Genomic DNA, 17,022 nt, shown 5'->3' with positions numbered 1-17,022 from the left:
CTAAGGAGATGGATATAAAAAAGGATTTCACAGACTGAGCTATTCCCTGGAACACACTTACTATAATGAAAAGAAGCTGAATTATGGAACCACTGGTTCCATACAACAGGCCGTTGTGAAAAGGGTTTTGCACCTTCATAAAGTGCCCTTGTGGCTCCTTTCGAAGACGCACTGGGCTTCTCAGAAACAGACCTGAACTTGAGTTGGAAGTGTAAAATAATAGCTGCACTGGAAAGAAATTGGCTCCATTTCTTTTGACTCGACCACAACAACATCAGAAGCTTGTAAAAGTCAGCACTTGCATCCTAAAAAGATTTAAAGGCTAAATTTTCTCTGATCAAATCAGAAAATAAGAATATGAAACAACACAGACTCATCAAATGATGTGGGCTTCATAGATAATTGGCAAACCTTCTGGAGGAAACCTGGTCTTGTTAGGAGAGACGGCATCCATCCCACTTTGGATGGAGCAGCTCTCATTTCTAGAAATATGGACAAATTTATTAAACCCCCTGTGGTGGGGCGTGGTCTGCGGTGCCGTGCAGGGAGGGCGGACGCACCTGCACGGCATCCTTAATCACGCCCGCCTAGTTAAAAACACGGGGACTCAGGGGTTTGGGTGTTGTTGTGGTGAGATGTAAATAAAGATGGCTCTGAATGATACTCCGTGGTCCCACCGTGCCTTATTCTCACCACCCCCCCCCAAAATATGACTATCCAGAGTTGGGACCAGGAAGCAGAGTTGCAGTCTTACACGCCTCTCTGCAGCTTCTCTCCTCCTGCTACTCCCCCAAAAACCCATCTCCATAGAGACTGTGTCAGCTCCAAAAAAGAAAAAAAAAAAAAAAAAACTAAAAACCATCAATAAACAACTTAAACATAAAAAAAAAATCACAAAGAAAGAACAATACAGTATCCACATCTGAATCAAAGAGTAAAACAGTGAAATGTGGATTATTAAATATTAGGTCTGTCTCCTCCAAGTCTCTATTAGTACATGACTTAATAATTGATCAACAAATCGATTTATTCCGCCTTACAGAAACCTGGTTGCAGCAGGATGATTATGTTAGTTTAAATGAATCAACACCCCCGAGTCATTCTGACTAGGGGTGGGCGATATAAACGATATACGATAGAAACAATATAAATTTGGCCAACGATAGAGATTTTGACTATATCGCTCTATCGCGATAGCGCATGTTGATGATGTCATCAAGCTGCGCCTGTTTTGGTCGAAAGCATTGCAGCGGCTACAACCATTATCGTCTGTAAATTATGGCGGGCGACAGTCATAGCAAAGAGATGAAGCACTTTTGAAATATGGGGAAAGCCAAAAACTGCACTTGCTCCACTTCCGTAACATTGATTCATTAATGCTGAATTCTCTCGCAGCTGTTCTAGTCCCATGTTGTTGCAGTATATTAACAACTAACCTCGTATTGTGGATGAATAATCTCAGTTGTTCTCCTGACTGAAGTTTGGTCAGTTTACAGCATCTTGCTATGTGATTGCATTTGTCCCTAACCACCAGAATCCCTCACATTAACTTTTATCGAGTGGAAAAAAAGTTGGCGTTCATCCTCCAGCTTCACTGTGCTAATGTTATGCTAACATAGCTGTGTCGCTAGCAATCACGTAGCACAACATTATATACCAGGTAGTCCAACTTCAGTAACCCTGCAAACTGCCACTGCGGTTTAGTTTTCTGTCTTCATTTATGTTGGAAGTGGTAGCAGAGCTGTACGTTTTAATTAGTTTCAAAAATCTCTCAGTAAGAACATGGTATGTCATGTTTAGGTGGAAACTAGCGAGCTGACTTCCTGTTAACTTCTAACTCCGTTAAATTTAATAAATTCTGTTTTCATGGATGACTGGATATTAAACTTAATTGTTACACCTGGTGAAGCAGCAACGCTGATGATTTTATTAAAGATGAAAGAATTTAGACCGTTTTTAAATCTCAGTGTTCGTTTGAATGGAAGTGGACGGAGTTTTGGACCCAGATTACTCCGCGAAGCTCCTCACTATGGCAGCTGGACAATCCATCAAGCAGTGCGGCTTACCAAAGTTGTACTAAAACATTTTTTAACAGATTTCTGCACGCCAAAATCGATTCGAGGTCAGTAAGCACAACCAGAATTCGTACATAAGGCACACTCTCGATTTTTCAGAAAATTAAAGGATTTTAAGTGTGCCTTATAGTGTGGAAAATACGTTATACAGAAGAAAAGAATATATCGCGATATATATCGTTACCGCACATGCTTCAAATTATATCGCGATATGAATTTTAGGCCATATCGCCCAGCCGTATCCTGAAGGTGTAGGTGCTAGTTGCTGTTGGAACTGAGTTGGTGTCAGGAAGTAATCATTCCACTGAAAATTAACATTTACCTAGCTGTTCTTTGGAAAAGTGATGATTTAAAGACATTTGGGTTTGAAAAGGTGTTGGAACCCCTGTTAAAAGATCTTGTGATCTTGGAACAAGATGGTGTGTTTATTGCTCAGTTGAATGAGTTTGTTAAAGGCACTGTAAATTGCGTAATAGCTGATAACCTAGCTGCTCACGGGCTTGCAGGTTTTGTTAAAAAAAATTTCTGGGAAACACGTATGTAGATTCTGTGTCGCTAAGAAAAATGAAATTCAGTTTTTGACTGCAGACGTTTTTGAGTGTAGAACACGTGAACTCCATTTGGCTCACTTAAAATCTGCATTGGAAACCTCAAGCTTGTGTTGTGGGGTTAAATGTGACTGTGTTTTGACTAAAAAAAGTCTCTCTCATTTTGATGTTATTGCAGGCTTTACCCTGGATATAGTACATGATTTTTTTGAGGGCATTATACCTGTAGAACTAGCAGAATGCTTGGCTGTTTTGATCTCCATAAAGTATTTCACCTTAGAAAAACTTAACACTTCAATCCAAAGTTTTGACTACAAATGGGGCGATAAGACAAATCGTCCTCACGTCATACCACATACCTAGAGTCATTGTGACAGCATGTTGACTGTAACATCCTTATACAAATTGTGATGTTGCCTCAAATGCAAATCGTTAAAATTTTGAGATTAGCAACGAGACACCTGGCATTGAGGAAAGGATGTCTTGAATACCAAACAGTATTAAGCGTTGCAATAAAGAATTTCTGGAATTTGGTATTGGAAGGAAATGGTCATCAGTATTTGTAAATAGAAAAGTCTATGAACTTTGAGCTGTTTAGTACTAACACTTCTATACCTTTATTTTACCAGCTGAATTAGCCTTTTGTCGAGTCCCGTCCCCCTAAGTTACTCTTGCTACGTCTGACAAACATGACCAGTGCAACAGATGTGCGAGCAGGCATGCTTCATAATGTTTGGTGCATTTATCTGGGAGTGGGGCCTTCCACACTGTTTAATCCATTCACGTTGTTTTTGGCTTTGTGACTGGAAAGAACACAACTCCTCTAGACACAATCTCTCGGGGTATCGGTGGGCGCACCACTTCACCATCTTGCTTGAAGTCAATGTTTGTCAGACATAGTAACGGTTGCTATGATGTGTAATTGGACAATGGCTCTTTCAGGGGAGGGGCCGGTGAGAGGTCAATTACGCCACCTCTTTTGTTTTATGTTTTTCCTTTACTATCTATGGAATACTAAGATTCTACTGACATGAGATGTTTATTTTATAATTTGTGTATTGGAGTAATTACTTACAACTACTTTCGTGGTGTAATTTCCTGTTTATTACTTTGACTACTTAGATTTTATGAACAGCATAGAAACAGTTTTACTTGTCTTATTTTACTTTTGCAAATTTAACTTTGTCGTCTTATATTTTTTCATGTAGGATACGGACAGTGAGGCAAAAAGCTACATGGAGCAAACTGTAATAGGCGTGTACGTCATCCAGAAGGAGGGTGCTGAACCTGAAGATGACCCAGAGGACATTGGTGTCCGGATTGAGGGTGTGGAGGCTCTCACTGATTTGGGTAACATTGCACAAGCATGTGCTCTGTTGTTTGGACTCATATACTGTTTGAACCTGAGCTACCCACCAGAACTTAAATGCACCTTTGAAGTCCTCCAGAAGATACTTTTAAATCTTAATGGACAAAAGCTCAGTTTCTGAAAAACAAGCTTAAGGGGTGAGAGCACTTGAAAATGACTGATAGAAGGTCTTGAATGGTTTATTGGTGCAATGGTGATTTCCAGTATATAATGTTAATATTTGAGTTGTTTATATTATATTTTTTTCTCTCATTTAAAAAGGAAATAATTTTTTATTAAGTTTTTGGATTCTCTCTGTTGGGCAAATCACCTTTTATACAGCACTGCAGATTATTTTTGTTTGTCCTTATATGGATAAGGATATGGATAGTTTTACTTCCTAAAATGTTGTTGTTGTTTTGTTTTGTTTTGATTTTTTAAATCCCTGTATTTTTTCCCTATGGATTTTGTTGTTGTTGTATTGCACCCAAATTATTTCTATACTTTTTTTTTTCCATATTCACACAATAGTAATTCTATTTTGTCAAATGTTTTAACTTGCCACGTGGGAAATGTATTTTTATCTTTTAGTTAAATTTTTTAAAATACAGTTGACATATTAGTTTATAGAGCAAATTTTGCATTCGTTTTTAGTTGTGGAAGCTTTGGTTCCAACATAGTTCAGATGTCATTACCTATTTAAATAAGTATTCTAATGTTTTACCTTTTAAAGTGGCATAATGCTTGCAGGTGTACAAAAATGGTACGCTTTTAGGCTATGTTCACACTTCAGGCGAAAGCACATCAAATCCGATTTGTTTTTTTTTATCCTATGCGACCCATATCCGATCATGGTATGACAGTGTGAACGGCGCAAATCCGATATTTTCAAATCCGATCTGGGTCACTTTCGTATGTGGTATTGAATCCGATACATAGCCGATGTTTTAGAAAGCGACTGCTGTTTGAATGGTGAGGTCGCATTAAATCCGTCTTTTACGTCACTGACACAAGACAGACGCCAATTATCAGCGCCCGAGAAGACATCGCGAACGCTTCCTGGCCATCCAGTGTAGATGTTAGTGAAACTGTTGGGAAGACAACGTGAACATTTTATTTATACTGTAGATTCTGCAGATTCTGACAGAAATCTGCAACTATCCTTTGAAGCACCGCTCCTCTCTAAAACAGCAATAAGGATAATTATTTATTTATTTACATTACTATGTAAATAAAAATATAACTTAAAGCAAAAATTGGGAAACGTAAAGTCCAAAGTCTTTATATTAAGGGCCATCAGTCAAACAATATTGTTTGCTCTGGGTCTAAACAGAGCGCGTTGTGTGTGACGTCTTCTTTTGCGCATGCGGGCCGCTTTGAGGGTTCACACTAGAGCGCGTTTGCTGTCGCATTTTATTTGTAGTGTGAACGAGCAGACAAAAAAATCGGATTTGATCAAATCGGAATTGAGCATTAAGACCTGCAGTGTGAATGTAGCCTTATATTGTCCAGTAAATCCAGTTAATAAAGTTAATGTTATCATAATCTGAATGTGACTTTTTATTATTGTAAAGTAGTGGGTTTCTAAATGTGTAACAAATGAAAACAAATCTAATTGAAATAATTAGATTGAAATGAGTGAAATCATCAACCCCCATATTGGTTCATTAAGCAAGACTAGCAGTAATTGCCTTGATTAACAAAGTAGTTGTTCAAACAACAAGATTTTGTGTTTTCCTAAAGTTTTTAACTTGTGTAGAATGAATTAAAACAAAGTTCACTCTACATACTTAAATAAATCACTTCAAATCAATGTAAGTATACTACGTTGATCCAACGTAATCTGATTTCATTAAACCACCAAAAGTCAAATGTGTTGGTTTGACATGATCAAAAATGGTTTATTGTACTTGGTTAAATTGCGTGGAAAAAGGTGCCACGATTAAATTGTGTTCATCCAACAACAGATTTTTTTGAGTGTAGATTGTAGCATCATTTGATCAAGTTCAACGTGTAACACAAAATGTAGTTGTCAAGTAAACTTTAAAGAACGGTAAGCGAGTTGGGAATTGCAGAGTTCATGTCAGTGAAAGTGTTTATCATATTCTTCCCATAAATTTCCCAATAAACAGACCACTGGGTGCACCGGAGAGACTGAGAGATGTGATTATAACAGTTTTTGGATGATAATGGAGCTGTATGGCACAGAGAACTTGCAAGTTAGACTTGGGATACTTGTTAAAATTGTTGATTTTGGGTCTTTCTTTAGGATCAACTGACTGAAAACTCCTTTAAAAACAAATTCTTGCCTTAAAGTATCGAAAATAATTACTCCATAAAACTGCAAGAAAATATTATCCAATCTAAACTCAATTTTCTGGTTTTAAGATATCCTACTGCTTAGGCTGGGCATGAGAAGAAATAACAGCTCAAAAAGGGTGGAACAAAGCCAGTTTTGGGGAAAGCGGGGTCTGTTTTCACATTAGGAAACATGTCACCAGCCACAAATACACCACTTAATTGTTTAATCACATTCACTGATAATAAGTACCTGAGCAACAGCAAATGAAGGGGTAGGAAAAGTGGGAAACAGAGCAAAGTTTAAAAACAGTGATAGTGTTTCACAAACTACTAATGAATTGTTTTAAAAGAAAACCCTGCACTGCGCTTCACTGTGATCAAGAAGGTATTTAACAGACACTTCAAACTGATAAAAAACTAAAACTGCTTCTCAATATCCTGTGATAACATGGTCACAACTCATCACTGACAACCTTCTTTGCATTAATGCCACTGAACATTAATTTCAAATCTGTCCATACTTTGGATGAACGCTCATAACAAAAAGATTATGACCAAAGTTTAGACATTAAGCTCAATTAGAGTAGACTGCTCTAAACACTTGGTTTTATATTTTTTTCCCTAGAAGCCCCACCCACCTTAAACTTTGCGTTTGCACGAAGCAGCCAATCAGAACAAAGCTGGCTTAAAGGGAAGGGAGGTTGTTTCAGAGAGGATGAACCCCTCATCCTTGACTGCACAGGCCAAGTGTATAGCCAAATGTTTGAGCGTTTCTTTCTGATATGAAATAAATATGGCCAGCACACTTTAATTTTTAAGTATGCAGACATTCACAAAGCATTTCATAAATGCTGATAAAGTAGAATTTAATTTTTCTACATTTTCTATTCCTGCTGAGAAAATATCTGCAGCATAGAGAGAGCACAGGTAGAGCAAACCCATGAAAAACTATTTGCTATTTATATGAACATCTCTCTGGATTTCTGACCACGGCTATTAAATGCATAGATTTGCCCTGGGTCCTGTTGTGTGGGTTTATGATATATAAGAATAAACAGTGACTGGAGCAGAAAGTGACCTCTCTTTTTCTTCTCCATTTTCAGCACAAGAACCGAAGTTACAACTCGAGGATCAAACACACCAGCAACGCATAAAGCTTTTTTAGTCTTCACTTCTATGGTATATTCCCTTTCATAAAAAATCAATATGAATAAAATGATGGCTTATTTAGAGTAACTGATATCCCACTGTTTTACATGATGGGATGAAAAGTCCCACTGCCTTTCTATTAAACAGCAGCATGATGCTAGACTCTCTTCACAAAGCATACTGCAGTTTCTAGACTATTCTAATAATTTTTCGCTATCAGCATTTGTGCAATTGGAAACCAAACTCTATATAATGCAAACCACTCCATTTAAGTCTCACCATTAAGAAACCATTAATTTAATGGTTTCATCATTTCAGAAGCCTCATTATACACAAACTCCACTTTGGGGGGTGAAATATGGGACTTTCTCCGCTCGAGCTCATGGACTCTTTCATCCAGCAGAGGGCAAACTTAAGCCTGATGTGCAGGCGTCAGCACATTGAAATTGTTTGGTACTTCTCTTTTTGCAGACTCATTTGCATTAGATGGCTGTAAAAGTGGGGAAACTGACGGTACAGTCCGCTGGGACAGGCTCTGGCAGGATGAAACATGCTGGATGCAGTAACTCCAACCGGTTTTGATGGGTACTGAGGCCTCTGGAGCCACACAATGGATGTGTTTGTGATTTTAGATATGGCTTAAGTGTCTGTCTTCCAAACGACAGCTGCTGTTTAGTGCTGTGGAGCCATTTGTCTCGTCGGGTCTTGTTGACTGCTTGTGAAACGCCACCAGATGGGCTGTCATGACCCAAGCATTTCGCCAAGCAGCCACTCACTCAAAAGGCCAGGGAGGTCTCAGGGATTCATGCAATTACAGTCCCTGCGGTGTCAGTCATCCCCTGGAAAACACACTTGCTGCAACCGAGTGACACCAACACTGCGGTGACTTTGAATTCCATGTAAGCATCACATTGAGTTTGCTTTTTTTTTTTCTCCCCTCCTCCAGGCTGACATACTGTAATAAAGCTCCTGTTTCCTCAAGGATTTCCTGTGTGTAGCATGAGCTCAGGCAGGGGAGCACTGCTGCAGCACCTGATGATTAAGTGCACACACCAGTGGGTTGTTACAAACAGCAATGCCACTGCAGCAGAATTAGCAATCTGCAGTGCATTTAAGAAAAAAAATACAAATAACCCCAAAGAACAAAAAATGTCACCTGGTGGTTTTAAAAGTGAGAAAATCTATTCTCTCACTGTATGTGTGTGTGAGCGCGCATGTGCGTGTGTGTGTGTGTGTGTTGCATTATTCATTTCACAGAGGCAGAGCTCTAAGAAGCGGATCCAAATCCCATTTCTTTGTGTACACTGTAAACAAGTTTCCATACAAATACAGAGGCACAAGGTGCATTTTTTTTTTTGCAGACACTGTGAAGACAGACTTGATCAAATTGCCACCAGGTAGCAGCTTTTATATGTGTGAGAATTGCATGAAGGAGCATCTTCAAAAGCAGAGACTGCAAAGGTTGTGCTATAAACGCGAATGAGCTCAGTTTGACCGAGGACGTCGCTCCTTTTCCCCCAGAGTCAGCAGAATGAGAAAAAGATTACTGGTGCTAATGAGCGAGAGAGGGTCTTGAGTACAGGAATTCAAAGTGCAAACATGATTGAGATAGGCCTTCTGATGCTAGTTTACTAGGCAGGGAGGTGGGGGAAGGAAGTGTGAAGAAAATCAATCATGATTTCCATAGACTCCAGTGAGGGAGTCAGAGTGATAACTGTGCATTACAATGGACCCCATGTATAATGAGAGCAGGGATCAATACTTGGCGCATTCATGCTGGTGTTTGCCCTGCTGTTGGCCAAAAAAGCTGCGGTAATTAAGGAGTCTCCCTTCAATCCAAATACCTTTCAGCTTAGCTCCTGAGCACCGCAAGGATCCGTTTGCTGTGTTTCCTCTGATGCAAGTTCAATATTTGTAGAAACAAATGACTTTTAGTTTAAAAACACCCCAAACAATCCATGCAGTAATAAGATGCACAAATAAGCCTCAGGGGAATTTAAATTATATGCCAAGACAAAAGTCCAATATTTCTTAATAGCAGATTTAGTCAAGTGATCAGTTTCCATTTGGGCAGCAGCAGTTAATGCATATTCATTGCACGAGACAATCAGTTTAGTTTCGTTAAACTTTCACAGCCCTGTTATGAATTTGTAATCAGAAGAATTGGGGGGGGGGGGGGGTTCTGGGCATTGCTGATGCAGAGATTAGCAAAAGTTGCAAATGGGTTGAAACTCAGGGAGTTAATTGGGATTTAGTGTGCGCGCAGGGCCGCGGGGCTGTCAAGGGCCAAGATAATCGAGCTAGCCTGCTGTGACCGAGGGGATGGAGAAGAAAGGAGCAGCGTGACACATAGAGGCAAAAAGTTAAGCTCTGAATTGATATCAGAGCAGTGGGAAACTTACAAGCAGCGAAAAGGAAAAAAAATCCTAGATTTATTAAATATGCGAGTCAAATCTTGAACAAAATCGCACAGTGTAGCTGGAATCATAGAAAATGTTAACTAAAGAGGAGCTCTTTGACTATGTGATAAATCATGTAATCAAAAAGCTTCCAGCAAGAAAAGATCTTCCACTTATCAAGCACTGCCTACCTCATGCAATCCAATTAAAAAGCTCTGCTGTAATAATTATCAGTCCATCCAGTTAACATGCATGGCGGGGAGGGAGTTTTTGAGTTTTAGGAGCATAACTGTAGCATATATGGCAAAGCTGCTCTATTACTTTGCATTCAACTGCATGATGTGAACACTTTATTCCCAACAAAGTGTCTAATCAGTGTATATCCCACCAAGCCAATGCAAGACCCCCTAAGAGTTCATACATTGTAGTACAACACTGCCCTCTAGTGACCATGTGACCATTTTCATAATGTATTTGCTGCAAATTCCCACATAACATGCTTGTTTTTACACCAATATGTGGTATATTAATCCTACAAGATGACATCAAAAATAGCCATCAACTGTAACTTCTATTTCTACTTATACACCAAGGTGGCATGCTCTAAATATGGCTATGAAACACAGTATGCTCAGTGTAACCACAGATAGGTTAAACAGTCCAGCTAGAAACAACATTAAAATTACCTGACCCACACTAGAGGGGGCAACATAATGTCTTAAGGTGACATTTACAAATTTATAAACTTAATAACAGAATAACTGAAATAATAAATAATAGAAAACTAGATTATTGGTGCTGCAACTAACAGTTATTTCCACTAAAATGTTATTTGATTAATATTATTATAATACAATATTCTAATAATACCATACTATATTATTAGATCTGCAACATATCCAACACACTTTGAAGACTCCAAAATTCTCAAATTAAATTCTACACACATCAAAAACAGACTGAGAAAAGGGAAGCATGAGGGTTGAATGAGCCATCCCTACACATAATGTCCTACATTTCCCAGAATTCTTTTAGATAAACACATTAAAGGGACTTCCTCTTTTTTGCTGCACCCCTGCAGGAGGATCATGTGGAAACAGAGCACAATCGTAACATCAGTACGGGTTATAATAAAGAAAGACAGCTAGAAGAAGCAGCTTTCTCTGCCCCCACGAATTCCCCCAGATGTTCTTGCACATTATGATGGTTTAGAGATTTCTAACAGCACCCCCGAGCTTCAGCCCACCCCCGAGCTTCTGATCTGTGATAAGGAAGATGAGAGGTACTGTTGGTGTTAGAGATAACACAATCAAAGTACTATAAAGCCATTTGTGATATCCCATCACCTCCATTTAGCTGTGGGAATAGCAGAAATCCAACAATGACATCGGTGTAGGAAACATCTTCAGTACAGATTATTTTCCCTACTGGTTTCAATGGAATACCACAGTATCCTAAAATAGTCGCAGCACACCTGCTGTCCATTCATTTCAGGTGTTTATAAACATGTCACATCTTGGCTCGAACTGATGAGCATGACCATGTGACCATGTGCTTTATACCATTGGGACGCCTGCAGAACCATGCAAACCTAATCGCTGTGTCATTAATCTATGAGGAAAAGTCTCATGGGATGGCTGTCAACAAGACTATAAATAGAAACTCCACAGAAAGAGAGAGGCGACTCATCAAAGAGAACTTTTCTGCAGCGTTAAGGATTTGCACAGAACCAAAAAAACAACAAAAAACAAAACAAGCAAGCAAAAAAACCCCAAAAAAAACCCCAAAAACAAAATGGTTTGAAATCGCAGCAAGTCATGCTGGTGGGCTAAAAGTGGCCACGGGACAGATAATGAAACGGACACTGGTGTCTGAAGAGCCGTTTAGTCTGATTCTATTTTCTCTCACAAAGTTGACGGGTAAGAGGAGATGAAAGAGCCCAGGATTAGAACAAGCAGTGAGTGAAAGGACATCATAAATATTTTATGCACAATAATATCAGCGTGCTGGAAAAAAACAAAACAGAACACAGACAAACCCACGGCAGAAATGAGGGACAAAATGTTTAAACACAAGTCAACGATAAATAAACGACTCATATGACAGACAGAGAGACTACTGTGGCAGAGCATCCCAACCTGTTGGATGAACACAGCCACCTTCCATCTACACCAGTTAATTTAGCCAATTTTGCCATAATAAAAGAGCCACAATAAAAAAAGTTTATAAAAAGATCAAATTGATATTTACTAGAACTGAGTTCACTTTATTGGTGCGACCCTCTGACACAGCCCCAGTTTCTCATGTAATCCCTTTGGAAAAGGAATTGCCCGCCCCTGATCGACACTATCTGTTATGGTTCACATGTTCAGTTTAAATGATCTGGATGCTATCTAACACGGTTAACATAAAATAGTTCAATTAAGTTCAATTTTATTTATATAGCACCAAAATCATGAAAACAGTCACCTCGGTGTGTTTTATAAAGACCCGTACAGTAACACAGAGAAAACCCAATAATCAAAAGACCCCATGAGGAAGGAATTGGTGACAGGAGGAATTCCTAAACTCCCTTTTAATAGGAAGAAACTTTCAGCAGAACCAGGCTCAGGGAGCTGTGACCAGTTGGCAGTGATGGGAGGAAGAGGGGACATAGCAGTGTCTTTTTATACAGCTTAACAGATATGTGTAGAAGTTAGCATTTATGCTCTAGACACAAAGTACATGAATCCCGGTCATTTCGACTTCTTCTTCCAGCTGCTCCCTTTAGGGGTCACCACAGCGAATCATCTCCCTCCATCTCACACTGTCCTTAGCATCCTCTTCCGTCACATCAACCCTCTACATGTCCTCCTTCGCTGCATCCATGAATCTCCTCGGTGATTTTCCTATTTTCCTCCTGTTGGCAGCTTCATATTCGACATCCTTTGCTCAATATATCCACTATCTGTCCTCTGCACATGTCCAAACCATCTGAGCGTTGCAAACTTCAACTCTGCCACCTACAACTCAGCCTCCTGTCTTTATGTCAGTGCAAGTGTCTCCAAACCGTACCTCATAACTGGTCTCACTACCATCATGTAAACCTTCATTTTCACTTTTGCTGCTATCCGTCTGTCTCAAATCACCCTCGACACTCGTCTCCACCCACTCCACCCTGACTTCACTCTCCTTTTCACTTCTGTTGTACATTCCCAATTGATTTGAATGATTGACTCTAGATATTTAAACCAGTAAGCCATTTGAGTTCATCATTTTATCCATGTATTTGCTGCATCTGCCTACTGCGTTGTATATAATATAATCCTGTTTTCAGAAAAGTTCAAAATAAAGTCAAAATAAAACTAAATCCTATTATCTGCAAATCATCCTCATCATAAATTATGTTGCAAAGGAAACCTATATAATGCTGACACTGAAGAATTAAGGATTTTTTTAAACAAATAAGCTCATTTTAAATTTGAAGCGAGCAGCATGTTTCAAAACAGCTAGGACAGGACCATGTTTACCTTGTGTTGCATCACCTGCTCTGTAAGCGTTTCTGAAGAAGGAGACTATTCTCCCATTTTTGTTTAATAGAGGATTTTACCTTTTCAACCCTGATTCTTTTACTGGTGTAATATGGGCTGAATGTCGTTTGGCATTGTCTTGCTAAAATAAGCAAGACCTTTCCCAAGAAACTCCTCATCTACTGTTGCTTTGGTGTTGATGCTGCTCTAAAACTAGTATACATCTTCTGTGTTAGTGGTACTTTTGCACATGTGCAAGTTCTCCATACAGTGGTATCTGTAACGTTACAGATACCATCCGGGATGCTTTAATTAGTCAAAATAAAGGGAGGTTTTCTACTTTCCTCTCAGTTACATAAACTTTGAACCAGAGCCGGGAGCTGCATTTCTGAATCATGCTTGTATGCTTTTTTTCTTCATCTTTGTTGGTTAAATTTTAACTTTGGTTTAGGAATCAAAGACTAACTGTTACTGACAATGTTCCTAAGTACATGCAGAGATTTTAACCACCATGTCTGTTATGAATGGAGTGGGTTCAGAGATTATAGCTGAGGGCTATAAATGGTTATTTTTTCCTTTACTTAAACTGCTCTTTAGAGAACAATTTTTTTCTGTCTGAATTCAGTCATTCACAGTAATCCAAGATATCCAAGCCATCCATCTGCATCATGTACACGTTACTGCATAAGACTGCAAAAACTGTATTTTTTTTACAGTCTTTCCAGACGTTCTTTACTTTTAACCAGAACTATTATTTTAAAAAAAAATCACATTAGGTGAGCCCCAGTGCAAAATTTAGGAGTCATCTGAAAAGAACTTCCATTAACAATCACTCATCATACATTAAAAAAAGAAATTAAGCTCCTCAATGTCTCATTTTTTCCATGTGTGACAGTATTTTTCCATCATTTGGCCTTTGCTTCTATATTAAAAATGTATGGAATTTGCAGGCTCGCGGCATGCGTTCGACTCATGTGTTTCATTCTGAAGTCCCCTGATTCCCAGTGTGAGTGGGCCTGCACCTTCACGCTGAGAGGAAAAACAAACCAGCCTCTCTCAATTAAACTGAGAGTGATAACAAACACAAAGCATTCGTGTGTAATAATATGTGTCCACACCCATCGAAACTCATTTACAAGATCTTTCTCGACACTTCTGTGAGTGGACAGGGACATCTCTAATCAGTATGCATCAATCCATCAACCCAAATATTTGTATCTAATGAGCAATATTTGTAAACACTTAGAAGTCTGCATGTGTTACTGCTGCTGGTGATGAATAAGGTTTCATCCTTCAATGCGCGTACACACACACACACCAGAGCCTGGAAAGCCCTCTATTCCTGCTCCTCCTCACTCCTTTCCATCTCTTTCCTCCCACATCCTCCAGCTTTTCTGCTTCCTCCTTGTTTAATCCCACCCCACACTCTGTCATCCACAGACCCTCTCTTCCCTGTCTTTCTCCTAGTTGACTGCATCCACACAGCAGTAGAAGCAGCCTTGTTATGTGGGTCACAAGCTTGGTAAAACAGCTGTGGTACAGTATGTCATCATCTTGGATATAAGACAGCAGGTGCCTGTCAACTTATTGAAGAAGAGATTTGAGGAGGAAATCCCATCAGTGTGGAAAAAAACTGCAAGTGAGCATCATAGTCATCATTTGCTTCTTTTTTTTTTCTTTAGCATTTTTGCAGTGTACACAAACCAGCCTCGCTTTTCTTCTTTCCAAAACCTTTAACATAAACTGCTCACCAACACCCTTCCCTTCATTGAAACTGATTTCATTTTGTCTCCACAAGAAATTCTTTCCGCGCTCATCTTTCAACATCTCCAAAGCGCACAGACGCGCAATAACCCAGCATGATGAAAACTGCGTCTACAGCTTTTTGTAAGCTTGCAAACAAACATCCAGTATCACTGGTATGCTCCTTCCAGCGCTGCGCCATAAATGGATGCTGGAAAGAGACTCTTAAATCTTAACTTCTTCATACGTAAGTCTTTCTTACCTTTCCTCCCTTGGAGCATCTGCGATACGCATTTGTGGCTCCCGCTGTTTGATTCATGGCGAAAACCTCTGCAAAAGTAAAGAACAAGCTGAAAGTTGGAGTCAATTTTAAGCAGGCGGGCACGGAAATCTGTGTGTGTGGGGTTGTTTTTTTTAATACCTGGTGCGCTGGATTGCCCTGGCTGTCGGTCCTCGTTGAAAAAGAACCGCGCTTGGTGTTCAGACTTACACTAAATTTTCTAAATATTTCCCCCGATGTAGTCCAGAGAATTTAATGAGCTCTCCTGCTTGCTGTTCCAGGACAAAGTGATGCTGATTATCACGCAGTCGAATATAAATCCGCTGGGAAGTTTCACACCAAATCAACCTGTAAAACTGGCTGCTTTAAATCTACTTACATTTTTTTGTAATATAAGTTGGTCTCTATATTCGAGCTCTCAGGACGATTTTGAATCAGACCTGCACAAACTGACGGAAACGCGCCTCTGTGTGTGTGCGTGTATGTGTTCGCCCAGCAATTGCGCAAGCGCATCTCCACTGACAGCTTGACTACATGGAGTTGAAGAAGGAGCCTGTCAACACTGCTCGCCCACTCTAGAGCAGCAGGCAGTAGAGACTGCAGGGTACACTGTAATTATGTATCATGAGGAACCGTATATAATACCACACTATGATAATGTGTTTGCTAAAACCAACAAAAACTCCCGATACTGCGCGTCGTATACGAGCTTTCCCTGTATTTGAGCTCCTTTCTGAAAAACAACAACAACAAAACAAAAAACATGCTTGGAGGTTGATTTGTGTTATTCTCTTCAAAGCAGGCGAAAGTCAACTCTGAGTGACCTCTGTCAAATTTAAATTAGATGAGTGACACCAACGAACAAAAGTGAGAAATTGTCTCTGACGATTTCAATCATTATCTCTGCTTGAGGAAGTGGATTTGTTTAGTTTCAATTATAGCATAATAAATGAATGTTAAGAGGGCAAGCTTACACTGAAGTGTGGCAATTAGCTGGACAGGTTGGTGCTCAGCTGTGACAAAGTTGCTGTCACTCACTTTCACAAGGCTTTGCAGGATGGAAAGGAATTAACAGAAATACATGGCTTGTTGGCTTCACTTACCGAAATACACTTAATACTGATGGGTTTCCCACTAAAAGAAAAGTCTGCTTTAAAAGAAAACTGAAGTTATCCTTAAAATATATGTTGATGTTTCTTTTAGTCAAAGGAGCTTGCAAAGAAAAGCGTCTGGACTTCTTTAAGTTACTTGAAGACGTTTCACCTCTCACCCGAGAAGCTTCTTCAGTTCTAAGGTCAAATGGTGGAGAGTCCCAGATATAAACCTAGTGGGAGTATCCCCCCACAGAGGGGGATTAAATGATCAAACATCTTGTTTCATGCAACTCAGGGAAAATGACACATAAATGATGACGGAAATGCTGTGAAGAAGCAATGCTTGCATCAGTGTAGCAAACCCGAGGCTCCCTTCAACAGAACAATGACAGTCTGGGTTTCTATACAGTTTGATGATGCACCATCAATCCAGTTTAGTCAGATGAATGGATTTCTTTCACCAGTTGCATGAAGATATACAGTCTTATTGTTGGATTGTTGTAGCATACATTACATCATTCAAATGTGGAAATGGATCTTTTGAAATGTAATGATAAAGACCCTTAAGTGAGGCAA

The 17,022-nt window shown here is 39.4% G+C and overlaps 1 protein-coding gene across 1 annotated transcript in view; it reads right to left on the bottom strand.

Annotated features, from left to right (window-relative positions):
• LOC120741188 (dipeptidyl aminopeptidase-like protein 6) overlaps nucleotides 1-15,826 on the bottom strand; it is a 250,636-nt gene extending 234,810 nt beyond the window's left edge. Inside the window, exons 1-2 of the mRNA XM_040043920.1 lie at nucleotides 15,494-15,826; nucleotides 15,335-15,402 (exon numbers count right to left, since the gene is read on the bottom strand). Of these exons, the coding sequence (XP_039899854.1) occupies nucleotides 15,335-15,391 (57 nt within the window). The 5' untranslated portion in view covers nucleotides 15,392-15,402; nucleotides 15,494-15,826. The remainder of the gene's footprint in view (nucleotides 1-15,334; nucleotides 15,403-15,493) is intronic.
• Nucleotides 15,827-17,022: the final 1,196 nt, after the last annotated feature.

The sequence above is a fragment of the Simochromis diagramma genome, unplaced genomic scaffold, assembly GCF_900408965.1.
Source record: "Simochromis diagramma unplaced genomic scaffold, fSimDia1.1 OVJJ01000602.1, whole genome shotgun sequence".
NCBI lineage: Eukaryota > Metazoa > Chordata > Actinopteri > Cichliformes > Cichlidae > Simochromis > Simochromis diagramma.
Note: the sequence above shows the minus strand (reverse complement) of the source record. Positions and strands in the feature narration are given on the sequence as shown.